At 46.4% G+C, this 20,537-nt stretch overlaps 1 protein-coding gene across 1 annotated transcript in view; it reads right to left on the bottom strand.

The window, feature by feature from the left end:
* The window catches only part of amph (amphiphysin), a 289,286-nt gene that overhangs the window by 21,406 nt on the left and 247,343 nt on the right, over positions 1 to 20,537 (bottom strand). The window contains exons 13-16 of the mRNA XM_041189423.1: positions 15,478 to 15,501; positions 14,735 to 14,758; positions 12,254 to 12,286; positions 10,262 to 10,324 (exon numbers count right to left, since the gene is read on the bottom strand). Coding sequence (XP_041045357.1) covers positions 10,262 to 10,324; positions 12,254 to 12,286; positions 14,735 to 14,758; positions 15,478 to 15,501 — 144 coding nt within the window. The remainder of the gene's footprint in view (positions 1 to 10,261; positions 10,325 to 12,253; positions 12,287 to 14,734; positions 14,759 to 15,477; positions 15,502 to 20,537) is intronic.

The following is a 20,537-nucleotide window of genomic DNA, read 5'->3' as shown; positions in this document are numbered from 1 at the left end:
CTTGGCTTTAACTGATTTTATATGGTGCTTGTTTAGACCAACAATTGTGAAGCAGCTCCTGTGCTTACACTACTGAATCACGCACTTTTATTCCACCAACAGCAATTGCAAACACAGTTTTTTTTGGAGGGGGAGTGATTATAATCTTGCCAGTGGGACAGGCTGATTCCCCCCCAAATCTGACCCTAAATAAGCCAGGAAAAGAAAGTTCCTGAACAGAAATATATACTAGATGCAGGAGCAAGCTGTCCTTTAGAGCTATTATTGTTTCGGTTATGGCTATTTGCAGAATTAAGCTTGTCCAAAGTGCTAATGGTGTCCTAAGCATCTGTGCATGCAGGCATAGCCACACACACACGTGTACACACATGTACAAGCAGATATAGACATACACATGTACGCACATCTGCATACACACTTATGCGCACAGGTGCACACACCGCAGATAAAGTGCTTGATGCTGGGTTGGAGAACAGTGCAGAGAAGTAAGTAATTGACTACTGCGCAACATAGTTCCACTGTATACAAGTCACGTCTATAATAACAGATCCATTGCTGTGGTTTAGGCATTCATTTCTGGATCAGTTCAATGACAGGATCATACTTACAAATGCAGTCAGAGAATGAATACTTAATCTTAGCTAAGTTTAAAGTAAGATGGAAAACAGGTGGTTTGGGGGCTGGGGTGGGGAGAAACTTCACAAGTGACACCATGATTAGGGTGGAGGGAAATGTACACATGCAAAACTGAACAGGAAAAAACATTTCTGCTGTCGAGCAATAACATAGGAGGTGGCTGTGGTGACGGGATGAATGAAGCACTTACTGTGAACGAAATCAGTCTGCAGTCAAACAGTGGGACTCACCACAACCTCCTCTGCAGCCACACTGGGCACAGCAGAGAGAGCATCCTGGGGCGGCTCAGTGCCTGCTTCTGGGGCCTTGGGCTCCTCAGCAAGAGTGGATTCTGCATTGATCTTTGGAGAGTAGGGTAAGGCAACTGTGTTAGTGCTTCGAGCACACATGACTATAAAAACTCAACGCAGTATAAACAAAAGTCCCATCTAATGAACTAAGTTGACAAAATGTTCTGCAACTTACCAGCAAGGGCCACTAATTTATTGATTTTATGGAAATTCAATGCCTACAAATCCCATACAATGAAAGCAGACTTTGAATTATTCAGTCAGCCTAAATCAGTGTCCCCGCTTTTATCAGTCCAAAAACGATGATCGGCTGAGAGTGAAGTAGCCATAGACATAGCAGAGCACTTGTACCAAATATTCCATCTCCTGTGTAAACTAAAATGTAACTCAACAGTATTGAAATGCTGACTCAGTAAGAAAGATAACAGAAATACTGAGTAATCTGACTCAAATACTCTTCATTGGCAGGCTGACATTTTCAATACAAAAATAAAATCAAAGGAAAGATTCTCTTTTTAAAAACAAAAAAACTGCGGATGCTGGAAATCCAAAACAAAAACAGAATTACCTGGAAAAACTCAGCAGGTCTGGCAGCATCGGCGGAGAAGAAAAGAGTTGACGTTTCGAGTCCTCATGACCCTTCGACAGAACTTGAGTTCGAGTCCAAGAAAGAGCTGAAATATAAGCTGGTTAAAGGTGTGTGTGTGGGGGGCGGAGAGATAGAGAGACAGAGAGGTGGAGGGGGGTGTGTGGTTGTAGGGACAAACAAGCAGTGATAGAAGCAGATCATCAAAAGATGTCAACGACAATAGTACAATAGAACACATAGGTGTTAAAGTTAAAGTTGGTGATGTTATCTAAACGAATGTGCTAATTAAGAATGGATGGTAGGGCACTCAAGGTATAGTGGGGTTTTTTTATAATGGAAATAGGTGGGAAAAGGAAAATCTTTATAATTTATTGGGAAAAAAAGGGAAGGGGGAAACAGAAAGGGGGTGGCCATTTTAACACTCCACCCTGCTCTCTTGCCCACATGTCTGTCCTTGGCTTGCTGCATTGTTCCAGTGAAGCCCAACGCAAACTGGAGGAACAACACCTCATCTTCCGACTAGGGACTTTACAGCCTTCCGGACTGAATATTGAATTCAACAACTTTAGGTCGTGAGCTCCCTCCCCCATCCCCACCCCCTTTCTGTTTCCCCCTTCCCTTTTTTTTCCAATAAATTATAAAGATTTTCCTTTTCCCACCTATTTCCATTATAAAAAAAAACCCACTAGAGCTATACCTTGAGTGCTCTACCATCCATTCTTAATTAGCACATTCGTTTAGATAATATCACCAACTTTAACTTTAACACCTATGTGTTCTATTGTACTATTGTCGTTGACATCTTTTGATGATCTGCTTCTATCACTGCTTGTTTGTCCCTACAACCACACCGCCCCCCCACCTCTCTGTCTCTCTATCTCTCCGCCCCCCACACACACACCTTAAACCAGCTTATATTTCAGCTCTTTCTTGGACTCGAACTCAAGTTCTGTCGAAGGGTCATGAGGACTCGAAACGTCAACTCTTTTCTTCTCCGCCGATGCTGCCAGACCTGCTGAGTTTTTCCAGGTAATTCTGTTTTTTTTTTCTCTTTTTAAAGTCCATTGAACCAGCTAGGCTGGTTGGTCTTTTTTCAAACAAAGGAGGATTCCCTTGATTCTGAACCAATTTGTTTCGTTTCCCTTGGTTTTATTTATATGCAATGGTGAATTACTCTAAATGTGGAAGCAACAGCTCACTATCTTGCTCTATTTCACCTCTTTGAACTTTCCTGCCCCCTTATTTCCTGTACTCCTGGAGCTTACTACCTTCCAACCTACTCCACTCCCTTGCTTTCCCCTTCCCATGATATAAGTTCAAACCCACCCCCAAAACTCGAGGGTGGAATCGTCCCAGATTTGCACAAAGTCTGGTAGTGGGCAGAGAAAAAGACGTTTTATCCGCCGGCTGCAATGGTGGCTTTTTGCATCGTATCGTCCCATTCCCGGCACATTCCGCCTCATTAATAATGCACACCCAGGAAACACGCCGGGCCCTCTGACTCACTCATCCCGCCACCACCTCAGGCCTTCAGTAATCTGGGTGCCATATTTAAAGGGTGCCCCTGCACAGAACTAGCTCTCTCTAAGGCATCAGAAGCTGCTGAAAAATCATGGCTGCCAAAGGGAAGGAAACATGCTGCCCCCAAATTTAGTGGCGCCTCCCTTGGGTGCCCATTGGATGCAGGGAAGGCCCCCATGGAGTTCTCTATCCCCGTTCTAGGCAAAGACCAGCAAGCAAGGTCACCAATCCAGCATGGGAGGCAGCGGCAGTGGTGGTCAGCACCAATGACCTGCAAAAGAGGACAACCACCCAATGCCACAAGAAGATGAATGATCTCCTCCATTCTGCCATGGTAAGTCACTCTTCTCATCACTCTCAACTCACACACTCACAAACCCATCACACACCCACAGGGATCTCACTCGCTGTCGGTTCAAGAGACATCACCATTCACTCACCCACACACATCTTCATCTGCCCTACAGATTGTGTCCCCATCCCATCCATGGCATCACTCATCACCTACACATGCCAGGCATCCTTCTCATCTGGCCTGGCAGGCGTCCTGCTTACACTGTCTCCATCTGTATTCATGCAGGCATGCAGGACAAGCTGGCACACAACAAAAGGGAGAGGTCACAAACTGGTGGAGGAATGCCTGACATCAAGGTCCTCACAGATTTTGAAAATAGAATCATCCAGCTGGCTGGCGACAATCTGGACCGTTCCTGTGCTGATGGTGAGGTCGGCGATGCTAAATCAGGTGAGAATTCAGCAGTGCAACATCCATCAGACAACCATGCTATAAGTGAGTTCCCCTGTTCCGCAATCCCTGCCATGCACTAATTATCTCTCCTTGCTTTCACAGAGACGTCTGGGAAGCAGCTGATGGAGTCCATGACCCAGGTCCTCGAATCAAGCCCCGAAAATACCTTGCAAGAAGAATCTGATGACACCCTAATTGAAGACCTGTCACAGCGCTCACCCAAACCTTCCACCAGTGCAGAAACCCACACCTTGGTGGGACCTAGTTCCTGAGTAACCTCGGGTCACAATTTGGTGAGCACATCGCAGTGTCTGATCCACAGCAGGCGGTGGCAGGGACTTACCAGGTTTACGGCACTCGGAGGACTGCTGGAGGCCATAAGTCAGCTGAGTTCAGATGAGGAGCCTCTGAACTTGGTCATGTCACGGCTGCTGAAGCTGCAAAGGCAAGCTCGGGAACATCAGGAAGGGATGTCCACTGCACTCCAAAGATTGCAAGGCACGATGGAGGAATCCATCTGTCTTCATTCTGAAGTGAAAGTGCTGGCATTGCAATGCATTGAGGTCAACACTGGTAGGATGACAGCCGCCACGGAGACCTTGGTCCAGGACATCAGTCCTGCACTGCTGCGTGGGCTGAACTCCATCGCTGATGCTATAGTTGGCCTGCAACAATGTCAACGCGAGAGGGGTGTGTACAGCTTGATCTCACTCCAGCTTCCCCTTCTCCTCAAGGAGTCAGCCAGAGGCCCTCAGACACCCATAGGGAGGAGGATCCGCAGGTGCACATCATGGGGCCAACCATCCAGGTGATTCCGGGAGAGTCCGGCCCATCTGAATCACTCTTCCTGTGACCCCAGCAGCTCCAGCTCCACAGGCCGAGATGGGTGCCATTCCCATACAGCAGGACCCTGAAAGCAGGCCTAGGGCCCTCCAGAGGACGCCTGCCAAGGGCATCACAGACAGGGCGGAGCAGTCAGCAGGCTGCCTCCACCTTTGCTGTGGATGTCAGGGGAGCACCAAGATGTAGTGGCAGGGTTAAGAAGGTTAAGAAAATGTAGTTTAATGGCATGAGCATAGGTGTTAATCACTTGTACATAACGTTGTCTATTATAAATAAATACACAACAATGTCGCCCTGTCAATGGCTCCTTGTTATGATGAGCAGTGTTCGTGTCAGTCTGCAGTGAAAGCTTGGTTCCTGTACAAAACAAAGGCAGTTTTCTCAGTCCAGGGCCTCACCATGTGCTTTGTGCAACCTTCCCAGCACACTGATGGTGTATCTTCACAGTCACTGGTCACATCAGATGCGCCTGCACCTCGATGGGGCTTATCATTGCTGCCAGAGTGTCCTGGGCCAGAGGCACAGAGTTCCGTCACTCTCTATGTGTGCCCTCAGCATCTTTGCGGTGTGGCTGGCAGCACCCCCCTCCCCCCGCCCCCCCATCTCATCAGCATCTGTGTCCAGTGACAGTGTGCTCCTGAAAGGTTCAGCTCACGAAGGATGCCATAGGGTCAGGAGAAGCTAAAATTTCCCTGCTGCATCTCCATGATATGATTCTGTCCACAGAGCGCAGGTGATCTGCCATCAGCCAGACAGGAGTCAGACATTCACATAAGCTTTGTGAGGATCTGTGAAGTGTCCCCACTGCATGTCATCATTATCCTCCTGGTGTGTAGGGACTGTGGGCATCCACTGTGTCTCCATGACAGGAGCCTTATCACAGAGGGTATGTGTGCTGCCATCAGCCAGACAGGAGTCAAACGTTTACAGGTGCGATGTGAGGATCTATGGTGTCTTTTCGCTGCATGTCGTCATCATCCTCCACAAATCTAGCAAATATGAGGACCTCCCGAGCGCGCCTGCCTCACCTGGACAACGCGATGACCTCATGGCCATCATCATCGCCTTCGAGGACCTCATCACTGTCATCCCTGTCGATGTCCTCCTCATCAGAGGAGACGTGCAGCTCCTCCATCTCCTCCTCAGGCAGCTCCTCCCCCCATTGCAGCACCAGGTAGTGTAGGGCACAGCAGGCGATGGCGATGTGTGATATCCTCTGCGGACTATATTGCAGGGCTCCACCAGACCGGTCCAGGCACCGGAACCACATCTTCAGCATCCCAATGATTTGCTCCACCAATTTGCGAATTGCAGCATGAGCCTCATTATACTTTCACTCTGCTGCAGTCTGAGGCTGCCGCATAGGCATCACCTGCCATGCCCTTTGCAGCTAGACCTGAGGAGCCAACCCTGCAGCCTCTGTGGACCCTGAAGACATCAGGGGTCTGAGACTATTGAGGATGTAGGAGTCATGGACATTCATTGAGAATTGTGTGCAGCCTTGATGGATGCATTTGCTGTGGTTGCAGACCAGCTGAACATTCAGTGAGTGGAAGCCGGTGCAGTTCACATACTCGACTGCTTGTTGCCATGGAGATCTAAGCGCCACATGACTGCAGTTGATGACATCCTGCATCTGTGGAAAACCAGAGATCTGCGCAAATCCCAGCGCTCTTGCTTCCTGACTTGCTTGATCCCAGTCGAAATGCGCAAACTTGTATGCCTTCGCTAATATGGTATTCATGACCTCCTGGATACACTTGTGTGTGGAGATTTGCAAGATCCCGCAGAGATCACCTGTGGAGCCCTGGAAGGAGCCACTGGCATAAAAATTGAGTGCCGCCGTCACTGTCACAGCAACTGGTAGTGGATGCCCTCCATGTTCCCGTGGTGCCAAATCCTGCAGCAGATGGCAGATGTGACTGACTAGTTCCCTAGACTTGTGCAGTCTTCAGCAACACTGACTCTCAGTCATCTGCAGGGATGACAAGCACTGTCCGTAGACCCTGGGTCTAGCTAGGTGCTGATCCACAATGGCTCACTGTGGCTCTTCAGCGGCGTGCACAGAAGCCCCAGCCGCCCCTTCTTCTTGAGGGTGCTGCTCCTCCCTCTGCCCAGCCAGGTGCCTTTGTCACTCTCTTCCCCTTCTTCTCCATTCCCTGTAAGCCGTGAGGCATACAGTTACGTCACCAAGTTCCACACTCCTGATGTACACCTCCTGCAGGATGAAAGAGAGAGATGTGTAGATTAGCATTGGTCTCCTAAGGACCTCTCATGGTTACATGTGTGGCTTCAGCTCTAGGCCCCTTAATGCATGCCAGAGAGCGCAGGCCACCAATTGGATGGCCAGAGTTTAGTGCGCTGCATGGTTGCCTGATACCCCACCCACATCCACCCCATCCAACCTTACCAATTGGTAGCAGCTTCGCCCACTGGACTGCATGCTGTGCTCTCAGCTCAGGCGCAGGCATTCTCCTAACCCACATTGCAAGGCTGCACTGTTACTTTGAGCCATCGGGGAGATGGTCCAAACCTGAATGAAGACATTGCAAGGGGCTGTGAGCGCTTCCACCAGTGACTGCTTCGTGGCCATCTTTCACAAGGAGACTGTACGACTTGCTCAGTCGTCCAAGTGTTCTGCAGCCCCTCAAAACGCTCATTAATTTGTAGTCTGCGCCCGAGGGGTGAAAAGTTCAGGAGCATTTGATGGCACTTTCAAGCCTCTGCATTGCTTGAGTGGGTAGATAAGCTAGAGGCCCAACTCCAATCATGTCAATCTAGCTGTGCCTGATCTGTCTCAGCTGCGAAAGAATGCTCACTTTATGCTCACTGTGTGGCCGCTTCCCTCCGTCCCCCTGCTAACATTTGCTTGTGCACTACCATCAGACAAAGCTGCTTTGCCCCGCCTCACCCCACCGCAACCAGAGGGCAGCCCTTGCCCTAGCACCCCGCTGTCAACCAGCTGGGAAAAAGCAAATTGCCTGTGCCCTCGCCTGAATGCGTGGTACCTATTCCTTGAAGTGGAACATGCGACCCATGCAACTGCTACACGATGTTAATATGCACTCACCTCCGAGTTCCCCTCAAAGTTCAGCTCACCAGGTACACGCCTCTTAAACACTGTTGTGAATCGCTTTGTTCTGAAGTCACGCTGACGTGGGAGGTGAATTCGACGTGGGGGCATGATTCCCATGGACAGGCAAGAGGATGAGGTGCAAGTGCATTGAAATTACGTTCCCAACGTTGGACGGCGGGAAAGCCGGCCCGCCATTGATGGGCAAAGCGGACAATGGCTAACTGGTTTCACGGTGATGTGAAACTGATTTTTGGTCTTCCTGCCATATTGTCCCCCTGCCCCCCCGACCTGCCACGATGCCTGTTGCCAACAGGGTTGTAAAATTCTGGCCCTAGTCAGCATAACCAGGCAGATGCTGATCCCAACTCTTTTCAGTTGCAGAGCTGTACAGAGATTGGTACGTCTCATTCCTACTCTGTGTTACATCCTATAATGCAGCAACTTGGTCTCTCTACACATGTCTAGAACCATTTATTTACTTTCCTTAGATGGCCAGTATAGATTGACTAGCAGGAACTTTGAGATCCTGCAATTGAAAATGTCTCTGAATTCATGGAACAGTGTATTTTTGCAGACCCTACTTGCTATATCCATTCAGTGTCATTGGTTCTGATATTCACCATGAATTCAGGCCAATCTAATTCCCTACCAGTCGTTCTGCACTTGGCCTAATTAGTCCCCTGCCATGATAACTCGGAGGTTCACTTTCCCCAAACTTCAGTGTTAATTAGGAACTTAGAACATGAGAAGGTTGACCATACCTCTCATGTTTCTTGCCTCTGCCATCATTGCCAACTTGGTAGATGCACAACCATCAAAACATTTTCCACTTCTGCAGCAGCAGGGGTGCATTCTGTTGGGTAGGTGACTGAGGCAAGAAGGTGCCAGCCATAGGGAGTGTTCACTTACTTCTGATATCCTAAAGTGACTGTACAATTTAACAAGCCCTATCATATGGGGATGAAGACAAAAATGTTCAAGTAATGGGTTGGTGGCACTGGCACTCCCAGGACAACTTGCCTTCACCCCATTTTTCTAGCTCCCTTGCAATGGATGCACACCATAGCCATGCAGAAACTGGACAATGTCTCCTTGTTACAGCTGGTCTCACCTCAGCTGCTTTCATTTCTGAAACCAGCCACCAAGCAGACCACAAGTTAGGATCGAGGAAACTCAGAAGCCAGGGAGGCCCTTTAACCTCCACCTCTTGCAGCCTTTCACATGGGGTGGAAGCTCTGATGAGGTTGGCAGCATGCCGGATACATGCCAGCACTTATTCTGGGTTTATTGGCTGTTCATTTACGGGTCCTCCATGATTAGTGGGGGAGGTATTTGTATTTTCATTTGGAACATGTATGAAAGTGAACTTTAATTTTGTTTATCAGAACTGAATTTTTCATTTTTGTTTTTTGCAGTTTGCTTCTTTTGGAGGTTTTTGTCCCTTTGAAGATCTTGGGAGATGTTTGTCAACATGATTTGCTGTCAAATATGGTTGAAGGTTCGCACCTTCAATCATGTCCCAGAATCCAACCTATTTGGTGTCATGTTGCGTAACAGCATTAACCTTATTTTTGTCATCAGACTCAAAAAAACTATATGTCAGTTCAGTTTTGTATTTATATGTCTCATACAAGGGGTAAAGTAACCACAATGTCGAGTCTCCAGCTGAAAATGACTGACTTACACTGGGAATTGAATCAGTCATTTCTGGGAGCAAACAGAAGTTATGTCAAACATATAGCATATACTAGAAAATATAGCATATTCAATTTTTAAAATCAGCTATGTGACATTCAGTGTAACATGAGGATTATAATACCAGCTTGAAAAGTTCATCTCTTTCTACATGTTCACCTGTTGTTAACACTCAGTCGCTCACAATTACTGCACTGTTATGAGAACATCAGAGCAGCACAAAACCATTCAACAGCTCAAGCCTGTTCTACCATTTATTTAGATCATGACTGACCTGTACCTTAGCTCTGTTTATTCATGTTTGCTCTATATCCTTCTATATAGCCTTAACTAACAAAAACTTATTCTCTGTCTTGCAAATTTCAATTCGACATCCAGAGACTTTTGGGCAAAATATTTCCACATGTCCCCCACCCTTCGTATGCAGAAGTCCTTCTTGATTTCATTCTTAAATGACCTAGCTCTAGGTACAAAGTTAAATGCTCAATTCAATGTTACCGGCACAAATAAAGCTTTAAATCATTTGTCCCCTGGTCAGTGTTGAAAGAGTGGTGATGGAGAGTATCTGGTTACCAGCTTTTCATTTCCATATTTTAAAAGAAAAATTGAATTCAAATTCTTAAATTGCCTTGGTTGGATTTTAACTCCAGTTCAAGTCTGAGGTTAAAATTACTAGTTTAGTAGCATAATCACTACATCATCTTACCCAAATAAAGTTTACAATACAAGCTTTACAAGACTAATATTGCCACAATCCAGTTCTTTAACACACACTGTGCACCCTGCAGAACATAAGGTCTGAAGACAAGACTGCCAAAAGTCAGATTATGGAATTAGAAAACCCCAGAGGAAAAGTGACTCACCACTGTATCAAACACGCTTTGGTTCGACAGCTCCGTGGCTCCCTCAGTGATACCAGCATCCAGCTTTAACAAGGCATAGACATCAGAAGGAAAAATGTGAATCAGAAGTGGAAAGGAATATACGGGGGATAATATTTCTCACCAAGTCTGAAATATGACAGCGACGATTCTGTTAAACTAATCTATGTAATAGCTCTTGAGGATTAATCAGATTGTGCAAAACAGGGTAAGGAGCACAGCTGGAAGACACTTTCATCAGTTTGAAGCTCTATTAATATTCATCTGCACAAGCTCCAGCACTGTACCACCCTCAGGAAGCTTTAGTCAGGGACAACAGGCCTCCAAAAAGATGAAATACTATTAAGTGTCAGAATTGATAGCATTCTCATCTGAGTCATCTTTGGCTTCAACCCAAATTCTACAATTTAAATATGTAATCTAAGCTGATGTTTAACTTAACACCGAGGGAGGGCTGCATTGTTGCAGTTGCTGTTTTATGGATGAGACAATGGTTCTAATCCCCTTACCTGTCTGCTCAAGTGATTGTAAAGATGCTGTGGCACTACTCATAGAGAAGCAGGGAGTTCTCTGGACATCATGTCCAATGTTCAATCTCACCCTCAAATATCAAAGCAGGTCAACTGGTCAGACATCCTTGTAGCCATTTGTGGATTCTTACCATGTGCAATTTGGCAATCATGTTTATCTATAGTTTTTTACATTCTTTCATGGATGTGAGCAATGCTGACAAGGCTAGCTAATTGCCATTGAGAAGGTGGTGGTGAGTTGCCTTCTTGAGCCCCTGCAGTCCATCTGGTGTAGGTTAGTCCACCTATTAGGAAGTGTACACCTGTATTAAGTATACATGTCTTAGGTAAACCTGTTAGGAAGGGAGTTCTAGAATTTTGACCCAGCGACAGTGAAGGAATGATGATATTATTCCAAGTTAAGATGATGAGTGCTTGGAGGGGAACCCACAGGTGGTGGTGTTCCTGCGGTGAGAGCCGGGAGATGGACTGCGAGGGCTGGGGAGAGGTGTGCCGAGAGCTGGGAGGGGAGCAGTGAGGGCTCAGGGGAAGGCTGGCAAGGGCTTGATGCAGCACAGTGAGTGGGACAGTGACAGACAGAATGTACTGGAGAGAGCAACTGAGTGAGAGATTTCACCAATTGTGCAGGTACGACCCAGTAAAGGAACAGGTTGATGGGCACACACCAATGGTGCCAGCTGTAAGAGAAACCACACCTGCACCGGTGGATTCAGTGCAAGCTGAATGCACATGCACAACTGTTCCTGTCACCTGGCTAATCGCCGTCAAATTGTAGTCACTGTTGCAAAGGAGCCAATCTGCACACAGCAAGGTTTCACAAACACTGATGAGATAATAACCAGATAATCTGTTTTCAATGATGTCACTGAGGCCAGGACACCAAAATATCTCTCCTCCTCTTTTTCCAAATGTGCTGTGGGATCTTTTACTTCCACCAGCGGCAGTTTAACGCCTCATCCAAAATAAATACTTCTAACAGCTCCTTCAGGGCTGCACTGAAGTGTCAAGGTGCATTCCATACTCAATCTTCTGGAGTGGGCTTTGAACTGAGAACCGTCTGACTCAGAGGGAAGAATGCTGCACTGAGCCAAGGGTTCCTATGTAATGCATAGTCCTCTTGCAAATCTCATAGCATTAATATCAGTTTACAATTCTCTAAGTGTGGAAACTTTAGAGAAAAATTTGTGAAATATCCAACAATTTGAGGCAAATTCAGGGTTCCTCTGCTCCGAGTGGGGATGTTAGAGTCCTTCCTATTCCCCCAATGAGCATTGGGAGTGTGCTGACCTTCTCTGTGCCTGGCTGTTTGTTCAGTTGCTCGCTCAGACACGGCTGCACTTTGGAAGCTATATTTATAAAGAAGTACCAGCAGTCCTGAGCTGACTGTGTATGAAACCATCTTCTAAAGGCAACTGAACTGTGTTGTTTATCAGAGATGACTTACCTGTGTGAATCCATTAAAAGCAGCACTGGGCATCTGGAAACAATGGAGAAAGAAGTGAAATATATAGGTTAAGATTGCATACTTTTATCACTCTAACTACCATAACACACATGAAGGGTATTACTTTTGCTATTTATTATGACATGTCCTTTGGGAGCAATAACATAGAACAACAGACGATTGAAGGAAAGGAATGATTCAAGGATCATAATGAAGCTAAAGCTGATATTTTACAATGGTATTTAGCCATACCTAATAACTTTTTTCTACACTAAACACTTGACAAGGTACCTCTTCTCTTTCAGCATCTAGTTCCTGGTATAACAGTCCGTATCTCCGGTTAGCAATCTCATCCTCCGATAGATCCGAGAAGTTTGTTTCATTATCTTTAGGGCTGGATGAACTCTCGTTGCTAGTGTTGCTTAAGTTCTCGATTGGATAGGGCATTTGGGAGCTATGTAATTCTTTGGCTTGGCTTCCCTCACTAGTGCTTTCATTGTCCCCGCATAAGTCCTGTTGTAACTGTGTTTCCTCATTCTGACCAGAACCACTCAGCATGTTTCCAGTCCATGTAGTACCAAATTCATCAGAATCTGGTATAGGACAAACAGTGACATTCTCATTAAACCCTTCCCAAAAATATGCTTTTCCATCTCCGTTTCGGTAATCAAACTCCCCTTGACTCTCCTGAAATGGTGGCCAAGGGTCAAATCCATTAACCAGGCCTTCTGGCAGGCTACAGAAACCCCACTCATTGCTGCTAACAGTAGGCTCCCAGTTTTCTGGCCATATCTCATGCTTTTCCCTGCTCCAGGGATCCAACTCCAGGCTTTGAGGACCAAATCTATTGTCATCACCAACATCTCCGTGAAATATATCTGCTTGATTCACAATTGGGATACCGGTATAAGCTCCATCTGTTTGGCTAGTTTCCTTTCCTGTGTTAGTTGTGTTACCTGCTTCATTGTTCTCTGTGTCAATTGGTTCAAACTGGCCCTCTGCACCCTGACATTGGCTTGTTCTGTCTGTATTGGAACAGCTAACACCAACTGTGTCATCTTGAGGGGCCAGGATTTGGTCCCCTACACACCTGTAAACAACTCCCTCTATTTCCTGGTTACTCAGAGTATCCTCATTTCCACACATAATTGGAATGTCCTCATTCTCCTGGCTATCTGGAATGTCATCACTTTTGTGGTTAAGTGGAATTCCATCTTTTGTACATTGACCAGCAGTGTTATCATTCTGATAGTTTCTGGGGATGCCACTGGGCTGATGCTTCTGACTGAAGTTCAATTCTTCCATTTCTGCATCATTAGCACCAGGGCCCTCACCTGTGTGGGTTTCAGCCTCATGAACCTTACCTGCATTCTCTACTACCTCATTTCCCAGTTGCGTTGCTGAATCACAATGTTCAAAGCTATCTTCCTTACTTATCTGTCCTAACTCACTCAGACTTTCCTCTTCACCCAGTTCTATGCCTCCATCCTGGGTTGCAATAGGAGCCATGGATGCTTTCTGATCTACACAAAATTCAAAGCCACACTCTTGTTCCACGCACAGATTTGTCTGCCAACTCCTACTCTCCATTGCTTCAGTGTCTACCTGTTCGTCTAATGGATTCTCCTGCCAATTCTCTGCATTGACTGAACCCTGTTCCTCTTCCTCAGCCTGATACACAGGGTTCGCAATGCTATCAGCTGATCGGTCAGTACAGCTCCCTGCAGTCTCTTGTTCCTGAGTTTCGTCGTGACAATCATCTAGAGTTCCTTCCTCACTGCTAGAGAGCGGGCCAGTGTCGGTTAACCCCCACTGCGGCGTACAGTTCTGTCTGGCCGCTACTTCAGAAATTGCTGTCGTAACATCACTTGGTGCGTCAGCATCTGTGCTCTCCTCCGTGGCCGGGTTATAGAGAGAGAAGAGACTTTGTGAAGAGTCGGGCTTTAGACAGAAAATGAGTGAAGACAGATATAAAAGGTAGTAGAAGCAGAGATGAAGATAAAAGAGCAACAAAAACACAGATTTTCCCACACGATAAAATAAGTCAATGTAAATGATATAAAAACATGTGATAGACATCCCTGAGTTATATAATGGTAAATATATTCAACAGTATTCTAGGGTCAAATGTTTGTAAGGGGTGCTGGCCATAAGAGCAGGTGCTGTAGGATCATGGTTCCCCAGTCAGTGCTCCCCTTAGGTCCCATTCCAATCTTGGAGCACCTGACAGCAGATTCACCCCTCTCCCCCCACATAATTGGAAATAAATTAAATTAAAAACATGCGGTAAATAGATGCAAATTTATCTTAATAAAAGCTAAATAAATCACAGCAAAGATGAAAACGTAAAATTGAATTGGTGTAAAAATAGTCACACCATATGAGAGAATATACCTATAAAAAGTGCACTAGTCTCAGAGATTGGAGAAAATTTATCTTTAGGCCACTATAAATGATAAGGAAATGAGGAGATGTACTCACAGGCTGAACCAGTTCTGTGCTTGCCTTGAAATAGACAAAAATAAGTGGTTAAAAAAAGAACCAAATATCTTGCCTGCAGTTTACCACATACTGTGCTCTTTCACACTTGTCTCACTGTGTGGTCATATCTCACAGTCCAAGCTACTTTCAACATTACATGCAATGCAGATACTCAATTGCAGCACAGGTTCCCAAAATCTGATGCTTCATGCTTCTGCTGCAACTTTTTAAAATAGAATTCTCAGCTTATCTCCGAGTTTGGCTGTTGAATGTTTAGTTTTCCAACCTATTTCAAAAGGTAAGCTGTCACCACCGTCAAGGAGGATGTTGTACAGACTCAGCAGATATTAAACTACAATGATTTTTAAAAAATCAACATCATTGCAGCCTCTTAAAATAACCCGTTAATTTACAGCCTTCCTGCAGCTAATTGGAATGTGTCAAATGATCTCCTATGTTCAATGCCAGCCCTGTTTGTCAGAGGGTCCATGGAATTCCACATTTTCACTAAGTACTTAGCAGCACTGGCTTCATTGTCCTGGGTTGGAATTAAATCTCTCAACCTAACAATCATTTGCATCTGGCAAAATGCAAAGACCTAAATGATATTTCTTGTGCAGAGTTTTGAAATGAATAACTCATTGGGCCTTTTAAAGCGAGCTGACGAGTAAGAGTCCATATGAAGACAAAAGATTAATTCTGAAAATGAAGTGGTATTCAAATGGAAAATAAAGCATTCCTACCTCCCACAGATCCCAAGGCAGGGTCTGAATGTGGATTAAAAAGAGAGAGAAGCATTGACACATTAAACCAATTGGAATGATTTTTCAGCAATCAGACACATTTATTGTTATTCTCCATTTTTGGCATGAAATCAAAGACCATCTATAATACAATAACAATTTCATTTATAGTGTATTTTGATGCTGAATAGTGTCCCAAGATAGTTCTCAAAGAAATAATCAAATAATCAGTGCTAAGTTCAAGATGAAAGGATGACCAAAAGCTTAGCCAAAGAGCTGGGTTTTAAGGAGGATCTTAAAGTCAGACAGGGAGGTGGAGGAATTTAGGGAGTGAATTCCATAACCTAAGACCTAACAGTAAAGGCATGGCCACCAACAATGGGTTGATGGGAGAGGGACTGAGTAAGATGCCAGAGTCAAGGGGATGGAAAGTTCAGGAAAACTACAGGTCAGCAAGAAGTCATGGAGATTGGGCAGGGGGAGGCTATTAGGGATTTAAGGGTAAAGTGTTGGGTAATTAGCAGCTAATGTAGATCAGTAAAATTGTCAGAAGCCCTGTCAGACTGGCATTTTTTAAATTCTTTCATGGGATGTGGACATTGCTGGCTAGACCAGCATTTATTGCCCATCCCTCATTGCCCTTGCGAAGGTGGTGGTGAGCTGCCTTCTTGAACCGCTGCAGTTCATGTGGTGTTAAGGAGGTAGTTCCACTTGACCCAGAGACAGTGAAGGAATGGCTATATAGTTCCAAGTCAGGACAGTGTGTGGCTTGGAGGAAAACTTGCAGGTCATAACAGACGTATTGTACAAGAATGCTCCACTCTGGTTAATTAACGTGTACGCCCCAGCTCAAAACAGTGAGTGGCTGGTGGTCCTTCAGCAGCTCCCACTGCTGCTGGCGACTTCCAGGCCGGTCGTTCTGGGCGGTGACTTCAACTGCATCTTTGGTGCAGCTGGACGATCTGGCAGGGTCGACAGCAGACTGGACGCCACATCCAGACTCCTGTTAGAAACAGTAAAGGATGCTAAGCTGTATGACGTCTTCAGCAACCCTGCAGATGGAGCACAGCGTTGATACACCTGGGCGTGGCCAGATAGATCCAGTCATTCCAGGATAGACTTCCTGTTTGTGCCCCAAGCATTCACATTCAGATCCACCACTGCCTCCTACTGGCCTACTGCCACTTACAGGAAGGCCAGATTGTTGGCATGGGAACATGGAAGCTGAGCGTGCAACTGCTGACCCCAGAGAACATTGAGGAAATCAAGAGGGATTACAAAGGTTGGAGAACCGTGAAACCCCTCTTTGAGTCCCTGATGCACTATTGGGAAGCAATCAAGGGAAGCATCAAGAAGTTTTTCATCGTCAAAGGTATCCAGAAGGCTAGAAAGGAACAGAGGGTAATGCCCCAACTCCAGAAAAACATGCAGAGCCTGCTCTGGCTGCAGTTGATGGGGGTCGATGTCAAAGAGGAGCTCCAAGAGGTGAAGAGCCAGCAAGCCTCGCTCTTTGTTCGGAGGCCTCCAAGATCATCCTCCGGTCCTGAGTCCGCTCCGTGGAGCAGGATGAGATGTGCTCACGTTTCTTCTTCCAAAAGGTACACAGAGAGAGCTCTGATATCAGCAGTCTGAAGGAAGAAGACAACTCAGTAAAGTCATTGCAGCCCAACATTTTGAGGATCAGCAAATAATTTTATGCCGGGTTGTATGACATGAAACTCACAGACAGCATGGCCTTCCAGTCCTTCCTGTCCTCTATCATGGAGATCTTACACGACAGTACACGGGAGAGTCTGGACAAACTACTAACTCCTGATGAACTGACTAAGGCCCTTGAGTCTTTCAAGAAGAGTAAGACTCTTGGAAGTAACTGCTGAGTTGTATTTGGCTCTGTGGGACTGGATCGGCCCAGACCTACCAGAAGTGTATGAGAGTATGCTTCTGGCCGGCAGCATGTCAGAATCCATGAGGAAAGGCATCATCACCCTCATCTACAAGTGGAGGGAGGAAAGGGAGGAAATTAGAAATTGGCGACCCATTTCACTGTTGAATGTGGACTATAAGATTCTGTCCAAGGTCATCGCCAATCAGGTCAGGTCTGCTCTGGAGTTGGTGATCCACCCTGACCAGACCTGCGCTGTACCCGGCAGGAAGATCTCTGACAGCCTCGTGCTACTCAGGGATGCAATTGCCTATGTACAGAACAGGGGTGTGGACACCTGCCTCATCAGCCTGTACCAGGAAAAGGATACTTTGACAGAGTATCACAAATCTACATGGTGGATGTGCTCTCCAAAACGGGGTTTGGGGAGGGAATCGACAACTGGATCCAACTGCTCTACACAAACATCAGAAGCGCAGTTTCAATCAATGGGTGGGAATCAGAAAGATTTCCAATTAATTCTAGAGTCAGGTAGGGCTGCTCTCTCTCCCCTGTCCTGTTTGTGTGTTGCATAGAGCCCTTTGCTGAGTCCATCAGGAAGGATCTGGGCATAAGAGGAGTGATGATCCCAGGCAGTGGCGGCACCCAGGTCAAAGCCTCCCTGTACGTGGATGATGTCATTGTCTTCTACTTGGATCTGCTGTTGGTGGGCAGACTGATCAACATCTGCGACCAGTTCGAATTGGCCTCAGGAGCGAAGGTAAATCATAGCAAGAGCGAGGCCATGTTCTTTGGAAACTGGGCCGACTGATCCTTGATCCCCTTCACTGTCAGGTCAGACTGCCTGAAGGTGCTGGGGATATGATTCAGAGGGACCAGGGCATATGTTAGAAACTGGAAGGAACGAGTGGCTATAGTGAAAAGAAAACTGGGCATGTGGGAGCGACGCTCCCTCTCCATTGCGGGTAAGAGCCTGGTCACCAGGTGTGAGGCATTCTCGCTGTTGCTGTACATGGCGCAGGTCTGGCCCATTCCACACTTGTGCGCGTTGGCGATCACCCGAGCCATCCTTCGCTTTATCTGGAGGCTGAAAATGGATTGTGCTCGCAGGGACACGGTGTACAAGCCTCTAGGTAAAGGGGGAAAAAATGTGCCAAACATTGCCCTCATCCTGATGGCCACCTTTGTGTGTGGCTGCATCAAGCTGTGCGTAGACCCTCAGTACACGAACACCAAGTGTCACTACGTTCTGAGGTTCTACCTGTCCCCGGTGTTGCAAAGGATGGGTCTGGCCTCGCTGCTGTGGAACGCTCAAAGTAGTTGGAACGTGCCACTTGTGCCTCGTGGAAAAATTTATGCAGAGATACACTTTTGACCACAAGCCCCTCAGGCAGTGGTTGGCATGTAACATCCTGGAGGCCCTTAGGAGAAAGGAGATGATGGATCCTGTGGGATGGTTCCCCGAGCAGACTGTCAAAGTCATTTGGCAGAAGCCTCATCACCAGAACTTTCCAACAAGCACCAAGATGTAGTTTGGCTGGTGGTGAGAAAGGCCCTCCCTGTCAGATCCTTCCTACATGCCAGGAGTCTCTCCCCCTCTGCACTTTTCCCTCAAGGTGGCTGTGGTGGAGAAGAGACCCTTGTTCACCTTTTTGTGGAATGTGCCTTTGCAAAGAAGGTCTGGAAAGAGATGCAGTGGTTTCTGTCAAGGTTCATCCCGAGCAGCTCTGTGACACAGGACTCTGTGCTCTACGGGCAGTTCCCAGGGACATGCACTGAGACAAACATCAACTGCAGCTGGAAGATCATCAACTCGGTGAAAAAGGCTCTTTGGTCTACCTGAAACTTGTTGGTCTTCCAGTGCAAAGAGTTGTCCCCGACTGAGTGTTGCAGACTGGCACATTCCAAGGTCCAGGACTATGTGCTGAGGGATGCACTAAAGCTTGGGGCAGCCGCTGCAAAGACCCAGTGGGGAAAGATCACTATCCAAGACCTCTCTGCCATAGTGCACCGAGGATCTGGGAATTGTATAGACCCCTCGGGCTGTATGACTCACATGCAATGTATGTAGTGAATACTAAATGCATCACAATTGTAGTGAAACACCTCAGAGTGCAACATGATCTATGTAGGTAACTTAAATACTATTGCACTGCCTGACAGTCTGTAATGACCACATTGAAATGTCTGTAATGTTCATTGATTGTATTGAAGCGCCTCATGATCTATGTGGAAAACTGGAATATGATTGCACTTTTTGTGATGGCCATTCTGAAATGTTTTGCAATGTTCTTTCAGATATTTTATGAATAAAGTATATTTTTCCAAAATAAAAGGGAGAACTTGCAGGTGAGGGTGTTTCCATGCATCAACTGCCTTCGACCTTCCAGGAGGTCGCAGGTTTGGAAGATGTTGTCAAAGGAGCCCTTGTGAGTTGCTACAGTGCATCTTGGAGATGGTACACACTGCTGCCACTGTGCATCTGTAGTGGAGGCAGTGAATGTTAAAGGTGGTGGATTGGATGTCAATCAAGCAGGCTGCTTTGTCCTGGATGACTTTGGGCTTCTTGAGTGTTGTTGGAGCTGCACTCATCCAGATAAGTGAGGAGTATTCCATCACACTCCTGACTTGTGCCTTGTAGATGGTGGACAGGCTTTGGGGAGTCAGGAGGTGAGTTATTTGCCACAGAATTCTCAGCCTCTGACCTGCTCTTGTAGCCACTGTATTTATATGACTGGTCCAGTTCAGTTTCTGGTCAATGGTAACCTCCAGGATGTTGATAGTGAGGGATTCAGTAATAGCAATGACATTGAATGTCAAAGGGAGATGGTTGGATTCTCTTTTGTTGGAGATGGTCATTGCCTGGCGCTTGTGTGGCATGACTGTTACTTGCCGCTTATCAACCTAAGCCTGGATATTATCCAGGTCTTGCTGGCTATGGACACAGACTGCTTCCCTGACCATGTCCCGCGGTCTTGGAATTTTATCAATGGTAGGAATCAGAGTGGGTAGGATGCCTGCCCAAAAGGTGGCAGGAAGCCAATTTTAATATTTCCATGCCCGACAGCAGATTTACCCAGCCTGAGAATGGGGAGGCTGCCAGCAAAATGGAGGTGACCTCCTAGTGGCAGCCCACAGGGGATTTTTTTCTAAACCATAGACAGGGCCACAGGTAGTG

Source organism: Carcharodon carcharias, chromosome 6 (genome assembly GCF_017639515.1).
Source record: "Carcharodon carcharias isolate sCarCar2 chromosome 6, sCarCar2.pri, whole genome shotgun sequence".
Lineage (NCBI taxonomy): Eukaryota > Metazoa > Chordata > Chondrichthyes > Lamniformes > Lamnidae > Carcharodon > Carcharodon carcharias.
Note: the sequence above shows the minus strand (reverse complement) of the source record. Positions and strands in the feature narration are given on the sequence as shown.